The sequence below is a fragment of the Macrobrachium rosenbergii genome, chromosome 13 (assembly GCF_040412425.1).
Source record: "Macrobrachium rosenbergii isolate ZJJX-2024 chromosome 13, ASM4041242v1, whole genome shotgun sequence".
NCBI lineage: Eukaryota > Metazoa > Arthropoda > Malacostraca > Decapoda > Palaemonidae > Macrobrachium > Macrobrachium rosenbergii.
The window spans coordinates 12,404,823-12,425,510 of record NC_089753.1 but is presented as its reverse complement, the minus strand read 5'-3'; the positions used below and the strand labels follow the sequence as shown (position 1 = coordinate 12,425,510).

At 39.3% G+C, this 20,688-nt stretch overlaps 1 protein-coding gene and 1 long non-coding RNA gene across 3 annotated transcripts in view; one reads left to right on the top strand and one right to left on the bottom strand.

Annotated features, from left to right (window-relative positions):
• The window catches only part of LOC136844912 (uncharacterized), a 511,857-nt gene that overhangs the window by 296,357 nt on the left and 194,812 nt on the right, over window positions 1-20,688 (top strand). The window lies entirely within an intron of this gene.
• Window positions 1-20,688, bottom strand: part of LOC136844911 (long-chain-fatty-acid--CoA ligase ACSBG2-like) — a 227,558-nt gene that overhangs the window by 182,869 nt on the left and 24,001 nt on the right. The window contains exons 4-5 of the mRNA XM_067114238.1: window positions 18,537-18,670; window positions 18,143-18,306 (exon numbers count right to left, since the gene is read on the bottom strand). Coding sequence (XP_066970339.1) covers window positions 18,143-18,306; window positions 18,537-18,670 — 298 coding nt within the window. The remainder of the gene's footprint in view (window positions 1-18,142; window positions 18,307-18,536; window positions 18,671-20,688) is intronic.

Here is a 20,688-nt window from a genome sequence, read left to right as displayed (position 1 = left end):
TTACGACGCATGTTTCGGGGTTACGACGCTTACAACGCCAATCCGACGGAAGAAATATGGCTCCAAAACGGCAGAATAATAAAAATTTTGAGTTTTTTTTTATGAAAAACTCAATAAAAATGCACATTACATCATTTTCAATGCATCAAAAGCATTAAAAGTATGGTTTTCTTTGGATTTTTGAGGATTTTCGACGATTTTTCGGTTTACAACGATTTTCGGTTTACGATGCAGCGTAAGAACGGAACCCCCGCTGTAAACCGGGGACTGCCTGTATATGTAAAATGGCAAGACGTTTGGCGTCTTCACAAACAGAAACATACATACAGTTTGATATAGAAGATTCGGGGAACATTATGAGTACATGATTAGAATGCTTGCATGGCAATGCAAGTAGTGGTGATTGTACATAAATCGAGACAACAATGGTTTGGGAGACACAGACGGAAATATTGTATGGTAGAAGTTGCATTCCTTGAGAGAGAGAAAATGGGATGCTCTTGTTTTTGTGTTGGACCCTCCGAAGGTATGATGCACACACGTGTGCTCGAAAGAAACCGTGATCGGCATGATGAGGTCTCTTACAAATACCCTAGTGTATACTAGGCTATATTCGAGATACGTTTTTTCCAACAAATGATGGGTATTTTGAACCCTAACCCCATCATAAGTAGGATAATACCTGTATAAGCATTTTTATGTTTTTTGTGTGTTTGAACCATCAAAATAATCAGCTTTAAGTGTTTTTAGAAGAGTTCTAAGTTCGCAGATTTTAGCTATTCACAGAGGCGTGTGGTAAGCATTCCCCATAAATATGGGGGGTTTACTGTATGTACATAATATCAATATACAGGACTAAACTGTGAAAGCTACCTGTGTACAAGTTGACATCTTAAGTCTTTGTTTCCAGAAAAGCAACACAGCATGTTAGATTTATACTTTTGATTACTTTTTGAGAAGCCAGGAGCAGTATTACTGCCTATTCTACCAGATGACCATATTCACATGTCCATTTCTATAACCTTGAGTTGGTCAGGGGTTAAGTAAATGTCATGGATTATCCCTGCTTGGTAAATCAGAATCTCTCCTCACTAATGGATTCTGTTATCTTGACCACAGATGCCCACCATCATCATCTTTAACCCCAGTGTTATCCTAAAGGAAAAGAGTGAGTTGCCTAGATGTGTCTTTCCCAATTACAGTCGACCTCCAGTATTCGCAGGAGATTGGGACCACAACCACCTGCGAAGAGCTAAAATCCGCCAATACTTGACACCCCCCCCTCTAAAAATGCTTAAAGCTGCTTATTTTATCAGTACAAACACCAAAGATCCCCTCTAAACATGCTTATAACTACCTATTTTAATAGTTCAAACACCAAATATACCATAAACTGTCATCCTAAAACACTTTTAATATAATTTCAAAGTCATCTTACAACATTACTGTACCCTTAAAAGTATTTACTGTAGGTATGGCTTACAACTATGTGTGAAAACTAAGTCCCCCCTATACTGTACTGTATTCAGGCACACACATTTTCTTTCATACATTTACTATTCAAGCTGTCCCATTTTCTTTTACAGGGAAACATTGGTATGTAACTGATGAGAGAGAGAGCAAAAATACATATGCACATTAAAAATATTTAATATTAAGATTACATATGTAAACCATATGGGTACTGTGCTCGCCAGTGATCAGTGTTGACTGAAGATGATGATGGTGAATTAGCTGTGTAGTCTGATGAAGATATGACTGCACAGCAAAGCAGAGGAGTTACATATCAGAGTGCCCTTCCCCTTTTTCAGGAGGCACTTTGTCAGGGGTTTTGGGAGGCACCACCTTGGGGTAATTGAACATGTCCACGAAGGTGTTATGATAGGGCTGCATGAGCTCATTAAGGCCACTGGAAAAATTTGCTGCTCTTTCCTCAGAATCGTCCCATGCCTTTATCACCGTCTGCAGTTGCCTGGCTTTCTTAAGAATTTTGTGCAGACCATGAAATTCTTCAAAATCCTGGTCTGTCGGTGAGATAGAGAATACATGAACAAAAGCAGCGAGTTCTTCTCCAGCAAGGGCCTTCCCAAGCATTCTACCCTCTTCACATTCCTTCTCAATGAAGGCGACGGCACTTAATGTCATGCCATAACGGGCTGCTATTTCTTTGTGACTTTTGCCCTCTCTTAGCGTAACAATCACGTCTGCCTTCTCCTCATTGGTCATTACCTGTATTTTTTTTTCTTAAAAAATGTTCTACCCAAGCCAAGTGATCTGCAGAGATTGTAGCAAAAGAAATTGCATCTTGGGATGCTGTATGCCTAAGGCACAATGCTACTCAACACGGTATTGGCTGTTGTTTGCAAAGCAGCCAGTCCAGGAGCACCATTAATTTTCCTTGGCGCTGATTGGCTATACCCCCCAAACTTTGTCTTGCGGATATGGGATGTGGGAGCCCGCATCTCTGCCAGTTTACTGCGTAGGCTTATGTCATACAGTCGTGTCACTGAGTATCTGTACTTTGTGTGTCTTTTCAATCTTTGTGTATCTCTTTTAATCATGCCCTAAGATGCCTCTTAAATGCTTGCTCTTTCAAAGGCTTATGGCAAACAGCCTAAGCGCCAGAAGAAGGACGTGACACTCGAGGAGAAGGTAAAACTTCTCGACAAATTAAAAGAAGGTAACAGTTACGCATAACGCATCAGTAGCCCACCATTTTGGCGTGAATGAGAGCACTGTATGCTACATCAAGAGGAAAGAGACGGAGATAAGAAAAGTGGTAAGTGCTAACTTCTTCGTTAGTGCAAAAACAGTTTCGACAGTGCATGGTAAAACAGTTGTTAAAATGGAATCTGCATTGTTATGTATAAGAACATCCCCCTCAACGACAGTATCATCCACGAGAAGGGAGGACAACTGTACCGGCAGTTTTCGACTGTTAAGGAAGGTGACGACGTAGAGGAAGGCGATGACGGGGGGCCAAGTAGACTTCTTAGGCTTCGACGATCCTGCGGAAGTACAAGAGGAAGAGCCACAGGCAGGACCATCGTCAGCTCCTCAAGGTTTTTTAGGCCAGCAAGGGGGTGTTCCACAGGTTTCAGAGGCAGTTCAAACTCAGGAGTGTTTCTCTGCATGGGGAAGCAGCATCAGCAGAAACTGAAGCAGCCGCAAAATATCCCAGAACAGGTGTTCAGTATGGATGAGACAGGCTCATTCTGGAAGAAGATGCCTTCCCAGACATACCTCATGAAGGACGAAGCCAGAGCCACCAGGTTCAAGGCCCAGAAGGATAGGGTTACCCTTATGTGTGGCAATGCTGTTGGCTTCATGCTGAAACCGGGCCTCATTTACAAGGCTGCAAACCCCAGGGCCCTCAAGAATAAGAACAAGGGGTTGCTGCCTGTGTTTTGGATGCACAACCCCGAGGCCTGGATCACCAAAGTCCTTACAGATCACTGGTTCATATAGAGCTTCATCCCTCAAGTTAAGCAATACCTCAACGACTTGGACATGAAGTTCAAGGTGTTGCTGATTATGGATAATGCTGGTGGCCAGCCTGTGGTTCTTTATTACGAGGGAGTCCAGCTCAAGTTCCTCCCCACCAACACTACCTCTCTCCTCCAGCCTATGGACCAGGGTGTGATCCATGCCTTCAAGGCACTCAGCACCCAGAACTCCCTCGACCACCTTGTTCAGGCAATGGACACTGACAGTGAATTTACACTGAAGGAGTATTGGCATAAATTCACAATTGCCATGTCTGACCGTCATTGACCAATCGTTGAAGGACATGAAGAAGCAGACCCTGAACGCCTGCTGGAAGAAGTTGTGGCCGGAGTGTGTGTGCACGATTGTAAAGGCTTCTCTCCTGAAGAAATTCAACATTTAGCCATTGATAAGATAGTCCAGTTGGCGAGGATTCTTGGTGGAGAAGGCTTTGATGACATCACTAGGATGAAGTCGGCACTCACATTGATGCCCACTTTGACCCTCTGATGGACCAGGATTTGGAAGAACTGACTAAGTCTGCCAGCGAGGAAGAAGACACACCAGGTTCAGGAGATGAGGAGGAGGATGAGGGCCTGTCTTTGGAATGTCTGTCCCAACTTATGGGGATGACCAAGGAGCTGATGGAGGCAATTTCAATATGGGATCTTATATGGAACACTCCATAAAGTGTTCAAATGCCCTTGATGTGGCAATGGCGCCCTATGATAACACCCTCGTCAGCATGAGGAAGCAGCGACAGCAACTGCCTATCACCATGTTTATCAAATGGAGGAAGAAGGACCCTCCAAAGCCTCCCCAGGCACCTGAAGAAGTGCCTCTCCAAGCACCTGAAGAAGTGCCTCTCCAAGCACCTGAAGAAGTGCCTCCCCAAGCCCCTGAATAAGGGGAGGAGGTACCCCCAGAGGAGTTGTAACTCCTCTGCTTTACTGTGCAGCCATATCTTCATCTTCATTCATCAGACTATGCAGCTAATTCATCATCATCATCTTTAAGCAACATTCGTATCACTGATGAGTACTTGTATGATTTAATTTGATTATGTATTATTATTATTATTATTATTATTATTATTATTATTATTACAGTTGACCCCTGGTATTCACGGGGGATGCGTACCACTGCCCCCCGCAAATAGCTCAGATCCGCGAATACTTAAAACCCCTCTAAAAATGCTTTGAACTGCCTATTTTGATAGTTCAAAACACCAAAAACTAATAAAAAAATGCGTATACCTGAATATTTTAATAGTTTTATCACAAAAAGTGCCTTTAGTCACGAAAATTATATAAAAATACAGTAATTTGTGAATATTTCTCTATGAAAAGTACCACAAATAGGCCAATTTTCCACGAGTGATGCCCCCTCGAGTAGGACGTCTTGACGAGGTGAGAGGCTAAGGGACCCTGGCCTTCGGGCCTGGGTCCTGATGAATCGTCTTATGTAGTTTTTGGTTTAAATGGCGTGGACATTCCCACTTTCTCAAAATTTTACTGCTTAAGTGAGTCTGAGAAGGGATCGTGTTTTGGAAGGGGTTCGCATTCGAAGCTATTATGGGAGTTGTAGTGGTTGAGTCGCTACCCGATATGGTTTGGACCCAAGAGATAGTGATGGAATTTTCCCAGTGCTATCTTGAGGTCAGAACCATCTCCAGGGATTAGCCCATGGAATCCAAGAGGGAAAGCCTGATTTTTGGGGATGGGACTCCTGGCTTTTGTCCGGAAGCCCACCAACACGTTTGGAGTGGGGAGTTGGTCCCCATTATTTGGGGCAGAACTCCCAGCAGGCGGATTGGCTTATACCTGGGCCACTGCAAGCGTATTGGTGCTATCCGGAAAGGGTAGGATATGGGGTGGACTATTGAGAGTCAACATTCACATGTGCCATTGGTGGAAAATGTGAATACCTGACTGATCCACGCTACTATCTTGGTATAACCAAGCAGTTTTGGGTGGGTGGGTGAGCCGGTTTGTGTGTGGTGGTCTGGTGTGTGCATGCTTGGTATCTTGGGGTCTCTTCGCAGGCTCTGATGGTGTGTTGGGCTGGGCAGGCTAGGCAGTAGAAGCTGTCTGCTTTTCCCTTTCTGATGTGCTGTTGGGGTCTGTGTGCGGGCTCTTGGGTGTTGGCTGTGTACTTATTTGACTTCTGCACGTGGACTGGCTTGCTTAACTTTGGCTTGGCAACTAGTTTTCCCTCCCCTGGATCCGATGACTTACCAGCTCTGGCAGCGACTTCTGGCATGGAAAAGGATATTGGTACTGACTTACAGATTCCACCTCAGAAAGAAGGAACTAAGGTTGATGCCTCCTCTCCACAGTGAACTCCACAAAAGAAAGATTCTAAGGGTGATGAAAGTCACCATAGAAAATTGACAATTCTGCATGCATATGAAATACCCTTTGAAACCCATTATGAGTCTATTTTTGTATCATCTAAACAATATGGGAAAGTTTCAGAGGTACTTGTGAACTTCAATGAAGCTGATGAGAAATGGGAAACCTGGATCTCTTTTGAGAAACACGAAGATGCCTTTAGTGCCACATGTAACGTTGAAAGTATTCTTTTTCATAACTGTAATATAAAGGGAGCACTTTGTGACAAATTCCCTAGAAATTTAGATGCTTATCGACCAGCTGACTGGAATGAAAATGAGTCTCCAACTCTTGAAAATAATCTGGCGTATGGCAACTGCAAAAGAGGAGAATTATAACTGATTTAAATTCAGTATATAATTACAAACGAAAGTAGGCACTATAGGAAATGGTAACATTTATAAATTTGGTAAGAAATCTGTTTTTATTCATGTAAAATCCAAAACACAATCACTAATGTTTTGCAGTTTAAAAGTAGGGAACAGTGAAATGTTAATAGATATCAAACCCCATATGGAAGAGGGGTACTCTTCAATAGGGATTTGTATGACTTCAAAGAAAAGGAGATATTAGATATGTGTCCAAAACAGGTTTGGCAGGTACATAAAATTCCAAAAACTACAATGATAATTATTACTTTTGAGGATCATAATGTTGCCTCTCATTTGTATATAGAAAATGAAAGGGTGTCGGTGCGCCCATACAAACAAAAACCATTAAAGTGCTTCAACTGTTTCAGATATGGTCATCCTTCTCGAGTCTGTAAAAATGACAAGTTGCGTGACAGCTGTTCTGCACCAGCACATGGCAAATGCACATTAGGCACTCAATGCATTAATTGTAATTTGGGTCATAAGTCCAGTGATAGAAAATGCCCACATTTTCAAATGGAAACAGCTGCTCTACCAAAATCAGATGCAGAGCATGTAAGTGTGGGTTATGCTAGAAGGCTTCTAAGTAAGGAAAAGAATTACGCAAAGGCCTTGAAATCAAATATCAGCAAGCAGAATAAACCAAAAATGCCAGGTAGGCCAATGAATGCAAACATAAGTTCAGAAATAAATGCTCATCCTCCCAATCAGAAATCAGTGCCTCCAATTTTGGATATTACTCCCCATTCCTCTGCACCTTCTTCTCCTAAGATGAGCAGCCCTAGGCTGTCATCCCGGGTGCTCTCCCTGCCCGATTTAGGAGAGGAACTCGGTTCTCAAGAGCATGTCAATGCTCTCATAACAGAGGGAAATTACCAAAACACCTTAGGAAAAGAGGGAGGCGACCTTCCTTTTCTCCTCCAGTTATAAGACATGCTGAGATACCTAGCAATAGGTATGAAATATTGTCTGTAAACAAAGTTGATGGGTCAAAATCGCCAAATGAGGTAATTCACTCAAAAATACTGTCGATATACACCACAATCCTTGCCAATCAGATAAGTTACATAATGTTATAGAGTGTAAAACCAACAATATCTTGACTATCTTTTAAAAAATCATCAGGAAGTAGCAGTAAAATAAAAAATTCAGAATTGAGGACTTCTTTCAAAGAGTCCTCTAGAAAATAACCAGCATTTTCTCCTCCATCTTGCAATGGAACTGTCAAGGTCTGAGGGCTAAGAAAGAAGAGCTTAAGATGCTCTTTCATGAATTCTCTCCAGGTTTTATTTGTTTACAGGAGACTGCGTTGGATATTAATATTCCTTGTCCAATGGAATACACTGCATATCGAACTGCTTATAATCCTGAAGTAGGAGGTCAAGGAGGGAGTTTGGTTTATATTTGCCATGACATTCTTCAGATATCTTTAAGTCTGCAAATTCCCCTTCAAGCAGTAGCAGAGCAAATAGAATTAATTAGAAAATATACTGTTTGTCCTTTTTACTTACCTCCCAATGATGATGGCTGCTATAATGATGTAGAAGGGTTGATTAATCAACTTCCTCAACTGTTTCTTCTTGTAGGAGACATGAACAGTAGACATGTTTTAGGCAATCTCATAGCATCACTTGTTGGAAACGAAAACATAGGGATTCTTAATACAGGTGAGCCTACTCACTTTCATATACAAACAGGCACTTTGTCATGTATTGACTTATCCATAGCTAGTTCTAACTGCCTTATTGGCTTTCACTGAAGAACATTGGATGACTGGCATATTAGTGACCATGCACCAATAATCATTAAAAGCAATAGTAGTCCACCAGAGCATAGATCTCCTCGCTGGTGCTTGGATAAAGCAGATTTGAATAAGTTCAGGGAATTTAGTAAAATCAAAGGTGATGCAGATGAGTTTAGCAGTGTTGGTGATGCCATTGATCTACATAATGGTACTCTTCACACTGCTGGATTGAAGTCCGTTCCTAAAACCACTGGCTTATTCCACCGTCGACCAGTTCCTTGGTGGTTACCTGATCTTCAGTTACTTCATTGCGCCACAAGAACTGCTCTAACTAGATGTCGACGAAATCGAACAGAATATAACATCATAGCATATAAAAAGTGTAGAGCACAGTTCTATCGTGCGTTAAAAACAGCCAGTCGCCAATCCTGGTCATTCTTTGTTTCTTCAGTGAATAAAAGAACTCCACCTTCAGATGTATGGAGAAAAGCCAGTAAAATAGCAGGCAAATATACTCCTAACCTTCCCCCTGTATTAAAGGCTAATGGGCAATACATCACAAGTGCATTGGAAGTGAGTAACAAATTAGCAGACCGTTTTGAAAAAGTTTCCCAGTAATCGGAAACATCTCCTGGATACCAATATCGTTCCAGGGAAGAAAAAAAGCCACTTGATTTTTCAGCCAATAAAGAAGAATCCTACAATGTTCCATTTACTGAGAGAGGATTCGATTCTGCCTTGTCAGCATGTACAGATACAGCCCCAGGCCCTGATGAGGTTCTATATGCAATGATAAGATATGTATTTCAGAACACTAAGCTTTTCATAATTAGCATTATAAACAGAATTTGGCGTGATCACAGTTTCCCATCAGTTTGGGAACTAGCTTTAATTTTAGCATTTTTAAAACTGGGATAGGACAAATGTTTATCTGCAAGCTACCGCCCAATTGCCTTGACATCTTGTCTTGTAAGATTTTGGGAAAGATGGTCAATGCAAGGCTTTTTTGGGTATTAGAAAAAACAATATTTTATCACCTGCACAGTGCGGATTTAGAAAAATGCATTCTACTACTGATGTCTTGATTCATCTCAAGTCATCTATACGTGAATCATTTGCATCAAAGCAGCATCCTGTTACTGTATTCTTTGACCTTGAAAAGGCTTATGACACAGCATGGAGACACGGAATCCTTAAAACCATCCATCAATCAGGACTTAGAGGAGAACTGCCATTGTTTATTAGAGGAGAACTGCCATTGTTTATTAAGGCCTTTCTAACACGTCGACGCTCAAGTTGGAGTTGGTAATACTCCATCAGAAAGTAAATTCCAAGAAGAAAGGGTCCCCTAAGGTAGCGTTCTTAGTGTTACCGTATTTGCACTTGCTATCAATGGTATATCTCCTCATATGCCTTATGATGTATTGCACACACCTTTTGTTGATGATCTTTCTATATCATTATTTGCAGGATCAAGGATGTCTGTTATTGAAAGAAAGCTCCAGCCTACAGTAAATAACATCACTAAATGGGCAGATTTAAATGGGTTTAAATTTTCGACTAGCAAAGCAGTTGTTGTCCACTTTTGCCGTATTTGTGAGCTTCATCCAGACCCAGATATATATATCACAGGCCAAAGAATTCCCGGTGTAGAGGAACCCAAATTCCTTCATTTAATTTTGATTGCAGGTTAACATGGGTGTCTCATCAAAGGATGTTAGAGACAAAGTGTCAGAAGATTTTAAACATTTTTAAAGTTTTATCTCACACGCTTGGGGTGCAGACCGTCAAATACTTGTAAGGTTGCATAAAGCCCTGACTTTATCAAAATTGTTATATGGGTGTGAAGTATACTCTTTTGCAGCCCCCAGCAAGTTGAAATTGCTTGACTCAATACATCATACACGCATTAGACTGGCCACTGGTGCTTTCAAGACCTCGCCAATATCAAGCTTTTCAAATTATAACAAGTGAAAGACAATTTTAGGCACTATGAGATACATCCTAAATGTCCACAACCTTTGGATATAGACTTAAACAGTTACTTGGCACTACTGATATTGGTAGAGATGAGGTGCTTCCTTATAAAATGTCAGTAACCCCGCCATGGAAATTAACAGAAATCTCATTCTGTAATTATTTTTATGGTTTTAAGAAAAATATGACAGATATAGAGATCCGTCCCATATTTATGGAACACAGTGAGGTTCATAAGGATTCAACTTGTTTATTCACAGATGGCTCGAAATCCAGCGCTGCCATTGGATTTGGAGTTTTTAGTAATAAGCTTTTCACCGAAGGTGCACTTCCTGTTTTAACATCTATTTTTAGGGCAGAGTTGCTTGAGATTTTAAATGCTATTGAAAAAATAGCAATTATCGGTGAAACAAGTTTTACAATTTTTAGCAACTCTAAATGTTCTTAACTTGACTAACCCCTTGGTTTTAAAAATTCAGCAATGGAAGCACCTATTATTATAAAAAGGAACATAAATTAGTTTTTTGGGGGGTTCCAGCACTTGCTGGTGTGCAGGGAAATGAAGAAGCTGACAGATTGGCCAAAGAAGCAGCTCTAGATTTACTTCCAAGGAGGTGTCTACATTTATATAATGATTTCTTCCCAAGCGTTAGAAAATTTATAATTTGTGTCAAGAGCATTGGGATAGTATAGGAGAAAATAAAATGAAAGAAATTACAGATGTTATATTTCCTTGTAAGTATGACAGTATGCCTAGAAGGTGGGTGACCGCTCTTTGCCGCTTAAGGATTGGGCATGCTCGCCTAACACAGCTTTCTGATGGCCGGCAAGAATCAACCTTTTTGTGAGGATTGTCTGGTCCCCTTGACTGTGAGGCATTTGCTGGTTGAATGCCCCATTCTTGAGAATATTAGAAGCCATTACTTCTCTGAGGCTCTTGGTTGGGAAGGCAGGTTCATCCTTGCCAAGATCGTTGGAGAGGATGTGGTGTATGATGCCAGTGGCATTTTTAGATTTATTATCAACACTGGTCTTCTCCCAAAAATATAATATTTCATTCATTTTCCTTTGTCTTTTTATTTGTTTTATAACAGCTATGTTGTTCTTTTAATTGATATCGGCGTTAATGACCCAGTTGTTACGATGCCAGATAACTCAAAATCATTCATTCATTCATTCCACGAATGTGTAGATATGTTCCACAGAGAAATCTGCGAATAGGTGAAGCCGTGAATCTAGAACCGCGACTAGGCGGGGGTCCACTGTATTTAATCTTATTAATGTTATTATTTATATTAATATTTGAAAATGACAGTACATATAGTACTTATTACCTGTACGTATTACAGTAGTATTACAGGTACAGTATTGTACAATACACTATTATTCCCCCTCGATTTAGGACCACCTTGACGTGGTGAGGGGGTTCTTGAACCCCAGGAATCTGTTCCCAGGTTTGAGTCCAAGAGTCCCATACACTGTTATAAGTTTCTTTGAATTAATTTTTGTGGAATTTTCTGCTTTTGCTAAAATTTATTGGACCTGATAAACAGGAAAAGATATCATAACTGGGATTGGGTTTATGTCCGAAGCTAAATAGTGGCAACTGTGCTAGGACCATCAAGCCATGCTTCATTGATGACGAATTCAAGCAAGGGCACGGACTTCTCTAAGAAATCTTCATCCAAAATTAAATCCTCAACACAGCCAGGTTGTGTGAAAAACTTGAGAATGCTTCATATTGAAGACTTACCAGTCTGTTGTGATTATGAAATGATCTCGACAGCTCTGAAATCATTTGGAACTGTTGTAGAAATCAGGATGAACTTTATTGATATTAAATCTAAATGGGAAGCGTGGGTTACCTTTAGTAGCCATGATGAGGCTCTAAAGGCTATTAATATGATAAGTGCCATACAAATAGGTCAACGTACAGTACGAGGAGTCTTAACAGACAAAGTTCCCAAAGATATGGACGTTTATGTGCCATCTAAATGGGCTCAGGATAAACCAGAATGCAGAAATAATGACTCCTAAACCTCCTGTGTGGGTGGTAGCTTCAGCCAAGGACGAAAATTATAACTACTATAAATTTTGCAGGTTTCTTCAGAAAAAGGTGGGAGGAATAAAGAGCAGTGATATTTCTCGTTTTGGGAAGAACACCATTCTTATTCATGCCAAATCCACAACCCAAGCATATATGCTGACCTTGTTGGACATAAAAAATGATGAAATGATTACGAAGATCAAGCCCCACATGAGAAGGTACTTCAGAGTCTACAAAGGTTAAAATGATCATGTTAGCAATAGCTGCCTTTTCACTCTCCAAACTGAAGTGGGAGAGGAGTACTATTTGATAAAGACCTTTATGACATGACAGAAGAAGAAATTCTAGAAATGAGTCCCACTTCAGTTTGGAGAGTAAAAGAGGCAGCTATTGCCAACGTGATCATTTTAACCTTTGTAGACTCTGGAGTACCTTCTCATGTCATATTTGCAAATGAAAGGGTACGAGTACATTCTTTACAGCAAAGACCAATGCAGTGCTATCGTTGCTTTAAGTTTGGCCACCCATCAAAAAGCTGTAAAAATGCTAAAATTTGTATAAACTGCTCCGATGTCCATCATGATGATGAATGTAATAGAAAAGCAAAATGTGTTGTCAACTGGAACATAAATCCAATAACAAAAATAGTGAAATTTACAAATTTGAGCTGTCTGCACTAAAAAAAAGCCAGTGCAGAGCATATAAGTATCGGTTTTGCGAAAAGACAATTAGGACAACAACCTGGGAGTTATGCTCTAAGTTCTTAAGCCACTACCTCTATCTACCATGGGCGGTGCAGTGACAGCACCCTCTAAGTTAATTATACCTTAGTTTTACCAGACCACTGAGCTGATTAACAGCTCTCCTAGGGCTGGCCCGAAGGATTAGACTTGTTTTTTACGTGGCTAAGAACCAATTGGTTACTTAGCAACGGGACCTACAGCTTATTGTGGAATCCGAACCACATTATAGCGAGAAATGAATATCTATCACCAGAAATAAATTCCTCTAACTCTTCATCAGCCGGCCGCGGGAATTGAACTCCGGCCCATCCGGTGACAGTCTGAAGCTCAACCGACTCGGCCAACAAAGGGCTCAGCACCCTCTAATGTAGCAGGTGCATCAACCCCTGTGATAGTGGCCCAGCCATCTTGGTCGGGTGCTCGGCCTGTTGAGGTTAGAGCACAAGCCTCCAAGGGGGATAAGGTGGCACTAAACCCAACCACCTTGGAATTGTCTCAGGCAGAGTCTCTGCCTGATTTAATGGTGACTGATGAGCAAAAGCACCAAAAGAGACGTTCCCCCTCATCCTCTCCTCCAGTTGAACATGCATCACTTAGTAATAGATACGAAGTACTAAGCCCGATGCAAAACTCAGCGTGAATTTAAACATTGACAAGAATGGGAAACCAAATGACACCAGTAAATCAACAGATAATAAACCAAACCTGTCAAGACCAGTCCTTTCTAAATCATCTCTTGATAATACTCATAAACAAAAGAGAGTAAATAAGAAGGCTCTATTCAAAGGGCCTTCCACCAATCCCAAAAAATAGTTTTCACGTCAATACTACAATGGAACTGTAGAGGTCTTAGGACTGGAAGTGAAGAGCTGAAGGTATATCCCAGGTATTGTGTGTCTCCAGGATACTAAGCTTGGATACTAAGCTTGGAAGCACACAATATAATCCTGGGTTAAATTACAGCATGTATAATTTTCCACCACCAAGTGAAGATAGAGCTAAGGGAGGTGCAGCAATTATTGTGCATAATTCATTGCAACACTCCTTGCCATCAATTAATACTCATCTCCAAGCTGTAGCAGTAACTCTCATTTTAGACAAGCAAATTACAATTTGCTCCATCTGTCTTCCTCCTGATTTGGATTTCACTTATAATGATATTCATTTACTGATCAATCAGCTTCCAACTCCTTTCCTCCTCCTTGGTGATTTTAATGCTCACAACCCCACATGAAGTGGGAACACTACAGATGCCAAGGGTAGGATGTTGGAGGGTATTATGGATGATCATAATATCACTATATTCAAAACTTATTTGGCTATCAATCTGAGCTTTTGCTCATCTAGTGTTCACATTGATTATGAATGGTCAGTAAATGAATATCCAAATGGGAGTGGCCACTTCCCAGTTCATGTAAAAACAGTTAAGAATCAGCCTTCTGAGTCACCTCCCAAATGGAGGGTAGATGAAGCAGACTGGAAGAAATTTAGTGAGTCTGTTCTCATGGAGAAGAATGTAAAAGCATTTCCATCCATCTCAGAGGCATATAATTACTTCAGTGACACCACCATAAACAGTGCAATTACCTCTATTCCACAACAAAAGGGAAGCCCTCTAGACCAGCAGTTCCTTGGTGGAACAAAACCCTGCAGTAGTATGAGAAAGCCCCCTCGATTTGGGACCACCTAGACGTGGTGAGGGGCTCTTGAACCCCAGGAATCTGTTCCCGGGTTTGGGTCCAAGAGTCCCATATACCATTCTGTATTTCTTTGGATTAATTTTTGCGGAATTTTCCGCTTTTGCTAAAATTTATTGGACCTGATAAACAGGAAAAGATATCATAACTGGGATTGGGTTTATATCCGAAGCTAAATAGTGGGAACTGTGGTAGGACCATCAACTGCCCGATAATGTTTGGACCTGAGAGACATCAGGCGGAACTATTCTTTAGGGCTGGACCACAGATTCCAGGGGGCTGGTTCTGGGGATAGGACTCTCGGCATTCTGTCCGGTTTGCCCATAACATGATTAGGGTGGGGATGGTTGTATTCCAGTAATATTGTCAGTCCTAGAAAGCGGGTCTGGCTTACACTTGGGCCACTCTAATCATGGTGTGCCATCCCCTGTGGGGTGGGGTAGGGGGCAGATATTTGGGAGTCGGTTCTCACTTGTGCCATTAGTGGAAGAATAAACTCCATGAAAGGCTGATGATATCTTTTTAAGGGTTTCAGGTTTATTTAATTTTTTTTATACGCAAATCTTTAAGATAAGTAATTTTAAAGATTCTAGTACCCTGGGCCCTCTGATGGCATTGTTCTGGCACAGATGACGACCGCTGCTCCAGTACAGAGCAGATCTTCTAGCCTGGAAATGGACAATTCATTTGATAATCCAAATAATCAAAATCAGAGTGGTATTAAAACTTTAATAACTTATAAAACTCTCGACTCCCTCTTTGGAAATGGAGGTTGGTCAAGGTTCCTAACCATGGAAGCTGACCAAAATATTTCCCCTTTAAAATTAGAAAATTATTCATTAAAAAATAGACATCCAACGATAGATATGTCGTTTAGACTAATAAAGGAGAAAATTTGGCTTATAGAAGCCACAACAGAAAGTCAGTCCGAAGACTAGACTATTTGTCTTTGAAAAATTTAAACAATATTAACATAAAAGTGAAAAACACGATACTATGAACAGCATTCATGGTACCATTGTACTTCCTGAAAACAACAACGAACCAGTCGATAAGAAAATGCTATTAGACTCTCTCAAAAAAGATATCCCAAGGTCCAAGATTGTGAGGAATATGTTGTATCAAGAAAAAATAGCAATATATGCAAATATTAAAAATAACAAAAATAAAATTTGAGGGTGAAGATCTACCTCTAAAAATAAAAATTTTAGGCCAAAATAGAGAGTTAAGACCCTGTGTCCCAAAGCCACTGCAGTGTCAAAATTGCAGTAAGTATGGGTACACACACAAAAAAAAATTGTAATGAACCGGTATGCGCTTATTGTGGATCTACTGAACATATCACACAGTGAAAGTGCAGTGAACCTAAGTGTGTAAACTGCGGGTAGAATCATCATGCAAGATCCAAAGAATGCATGTATTACATATACAATACGTAATTGAAAATACTACAAGAACGAACGGGGATGTCTACAGAAGAGGCTAAGTTGGAATTGAAAGTGAGAGGAACATACCCGCTTCACTCATACCTATATTTTAGAGGGAGCCAGTGCCCCAGTTTGTGCTCACTGTGGTGGTCAGCTATCTGTTGAACACATGCTGGTGCACTGTCCTAAATTTAATCGCCTTAGAGCAAAGTACTTGCTAACTGGGAAGACTATTTTAGAAATTTTAAATGATGATGTTGAGGTAGATAACGTTATGAGTTATCGGAAAGAATCTCGTTATTTTAATGAGATATGATTTCATTATATTTAATAAAGATTTTAGTCATATTCTTATACTAAGTATATATTTTGAATATAAAAGTTTAATATATACTTATTTTTTGTTGGTTCTGTCTAATATCACTCTTCATTTTTTACGTTCATATTTTAACACTGAATTTTACTAGTATATCATCATTCGCCTATTCATTATCAATCATATATTACACCTTCATTATGGCGCTGAATTATCCTGAGGGGTTCCGGCGCTTGGTCTTCAGGACCTAGATTTCATAATCAATAAGTCAGTCAATACACTTATTACTATTATTATTATTATTATTATTATTATTATTATTATTATTATTATTATTATTATTATTATTATTATTATTATTATTATTATTATTATTAAACGTAATAATATTTGAAAATTAGTACTGTTAATCATTATTTTATCAGAAAAAATGTTTACGTACAGTACCGTACAGTATTTAGTCACAAAAATAATATAAAAATACAGAATATTGCTCTACGAAAAAATCCACGAATAGGCGAATTTTCCGCGAATAACTTGAAGATAGGTTCCACAGAAAAATCCACAAACAGGTGAAGCCACGAATCCTGAATCACGAATAGGCGGGTGTCCACTGTATTTCTGTTGAAAGTACTTTCCTCTGGTAAACCCTTCTTCACCAGATCCATTTTCATTAAATGGAACGATTCAATTTAATCCTTTACCTCCCTCATGACCGGCCCCTAACAGGGTCCACCCAAGTCATCTTCACTTCACCCCCCTCAGTCAGCCTTACCACATGCTCAGACCATCTCAATCTTGACTTTTATCACATCTGTAATCTTTACTACACCTCACCATCTATCCTTGTTAATTATCAGTGGGCATCATCCAGAGGACTGCCAGAAAGCTAATGTAACAACATTTAATTAGTAAAAATCTCACTGCTGCTGTTTATTATCACTCCCATCTATCTGAAGTGGTTCACTATAAATAGCATTTGTCACACATCTACCCCAATGACACCTTTTAAGTGAGAGTCCGCTAGTGTCAAAGATCTGTGCCGAACAGTTGACATGCATTGATCATAAATTTTCATAAAACTACATATCAAAACATAATTACAAAACACAAAACGAGTATGTAATGTAACAAGAGAAAAAATAATCAGAGGATTGTACTGATATTAATTATGTAGAAAACGAAAAGGAGATCATTCTTGAAAACTACCAAGATTTAACACAAAACTACCTAGATTTAGCACAAAACTACCAAGATTAACACAAAACTACCAAGATTCAGCACAAAGCTACCAAGATTTAGCACAAAACTACCAAGATTTAGCACAGGAATCATATACATGTGCACTTATTATCACGAGAAAGGGAAAATCAATCAAAAGTAATTAAATAAGCCAATACATGTAATAGCAAACTACAGTGTTCAAAATAGTGTACAGACTTTCCCCTTGTAGGTTATTGAGCAAAACAAATTGTTTATTTAGTTCATGGGATAAATTTTTTAAGTGAGGTCATGTAAGCCATGTCAGATTAGAGTTATATATCAGAACAAGGGAGAGAGGAGGCAGGTAAGAATTCATTTCACATCTGACCCCTAAATAGAAAAGCTGGCACAAAAGTGTTTGTTGTTTATATTTATCAAGTGATGCATCAAACAATAGTATGAATTTTTAAAAGAAAATATGGCAAGCAGTACTATACATACTAATACTGATGTCACCAGATGATTTTGAAATACGGCATAGTAGACATCAAGTGTATTGACTGAACAAAAGTGAACTTTAAATATTGTTGCCATAAGGTCAAATTTTATAGTAATCTTCAGAGGTATGAAAGCTTGTTCACAGTCGATAACTGAACATAGGATGCAACTTAGATTAAGAATTGAAAAGACATAAGAAACTAAAATAAGAGAAAAAAAATTTCCCTCATGTTGTCTTACCTTTATTTCTGGTAAAAATCTTCTTACTGCAAGAAATTTATTCAAACATGTGGTATCTTCAACAAGAATAATTTGTGCCTTACAGTTCTCTGCTATGTGTCTACATGCTTCAGGAGAATTAGTTGTGTAAACTCCAGCCGTCAAGCCACCGGCAAATATGGCACCTGTAATAAACCGAGTGTTAACCTTGAATGGAGCCAACTGCTTATTAAATTACAGTCCGCCTACTGGCATGCAAGCTTGTACTGTATATAAATATTCCTCATTAATACGTAAAGTACACTCACTGCGTTTACTTTTAAAACATTAACACTCATAATATTGTCTGTTGAGTACAACTTCAGTGGTTATACTTACCTATTCTGTATAACAACATCAAACAAACTTATCTTACCAAAGTTAGAGATCAGCCATTCTGGAGCATTGAAGCCCATGATACAGACTCCATGAAATCTCTCAAGGCCAAGCCTTATGAGTGCTTTTCCTACAGTTCTTGCATCATTGAAATATTGCTCATAGGTCCAGAATCTAAATAAACAGGAAAATAGTCCAAATTATTTTATGGAGCACATTATTTAGTTTGCTGCTGTGAGTAGGAAGGGAAATATAATTAATGAAATTGACGGCGATTTATGTTTCAGAGTGTTAGATTCTGTATTATACCTAACATTTGTTTAAGAAAAACTGGGCTGAAAAAGTGTATACTGTATTTGAGGCACATAATAGGCTGTTAGTATGTTTGGTTTTTATTTCAATGATTTGGAACCAGGATGATAACATTTGATATAATAATGCTAAAATACTTTTAAAGAAAGTGCTGCAGTATAAACACTTGTGTTTAGGTCCCATTTATTTTGTATTTCATAAGATTTGGAAAGTGAAATCAAGAATTTTTGCAACACACTGGCCTGAAAAATATCTCATATTGATCAGTTTAAATATAAATTACCAGTAGATTTAGTGCATTTATCGTTGAACAGTTTATATATATGTATGTATATATATATATATATATATATATATATATATATATATATATATATATATATATATATATATATATATATATATATATATATATAAAACTTTATCACATACACAGTTGTTCTGTTTATTATTACAATCACTAACAGGACTTCATTCAAACTGGATGGTATCTAGTCGAGTTATTTAGTAAAAAAAGTTACAAGCTTTCTAGGACAAACAGTCCTAATTCTCAAGTATCCGTACAATGACCAGCTGTATTTATATCTGTGTGCTGGGTTCTTTAATCCTATAATTACCTTCCCTCTCTTGTGTGCCCCCCTCCCCTCGTGACTTTGGTCTTTCTCTGCCGACTCCACCGTCCAGTTATACATCTCCCGTGTGTCCTCTTGTGTTTTTTCCTTTCTACTGTGGAGTGTACAATTTTTCTTGATGTGCTGTCTTCAAAGCCATTTCCGGTGTTCCCTGCCATTGTGTTGCTAGCGCATGTTATGTAGGCGTTCTCTACAACCAGTCTGGCCGTTTTGTTGGTGTTCCTGTACAAAAACTTCATATTTTCCCAGTCTATTTTGTGGTCTTTTTCCCAACAATGTTTGGCAGCTGCCGACGTCTGATTATAATGTCTTATGTTCTGTATGTGTTGTTTGCTTCTCTCTGCAGGATTTTCTGGTTTTGCCATAGTACCAGCTTCAGTCTAGACACGCTGCCATGTATACCCCCCTCTTATATCTCCCCACTCTATCGACTTGACGTTTCTAACTATTTTGTTCCTAATGCTGTTTTTGTAACTGCCTATCAATTTTGAATTATCTAGCTTCCTGTTGATGGGTATAATAGTGCTGCTGTTTGGGACTACTTATTTTCTTCCCTACCAAACATTCCCCCTCAAATTGGGAACCACCTTGACGTGGTGAGGGGGCTCTCGAACCTAGGGATCTATTTTTTTTATTTATTTTTTTTCCCTATGTTTGATCCCAAGTGTCCCACATATATAATAATACACCTTAGGAGTAATTGTGTGGATTTTTCCACTTTTGTCAAAATTACCAAAATTAATAAATAGGAAAACACATCATAGCATGGATTGAAGTTGAATCTGAAGCTAAATAGTGGGAACTGTGGTAGAATCATCATCTACCCGATAATGCTCGGACCTGTCTTTTCAGGCGGAACTATTCTGTGGAGCTGGACCACGGATTCCGGGGGGGCCTGGTTCTAAGAAAAGGACTCTCGGCTTTCTGTCCGGTTAGCCCATATTGTGATTAGGATATGGATGACTGTATTATTACAATACATTCAGTCCTAGCAGCGGGTTTTGCTTATACTTGGGCCATACTAATCATGATATGCCATCCCCCCTTTTTGGGTAGGGTAGGGACGCGGACATTTGGGAGTCAGTTCCCACTTGTGCCATTAGTGGAACATTCAACTTTATAAAAAAAAAGCCAATGATATCTTTTCAAGATTTTTAATTTTTTTTTTTTATCCTTTATGCAAAGTAGTCATGAAGATTTTAGTACCCCTGGGCACCATGATGGTAAAATTCTGGCACAGTCGATGAC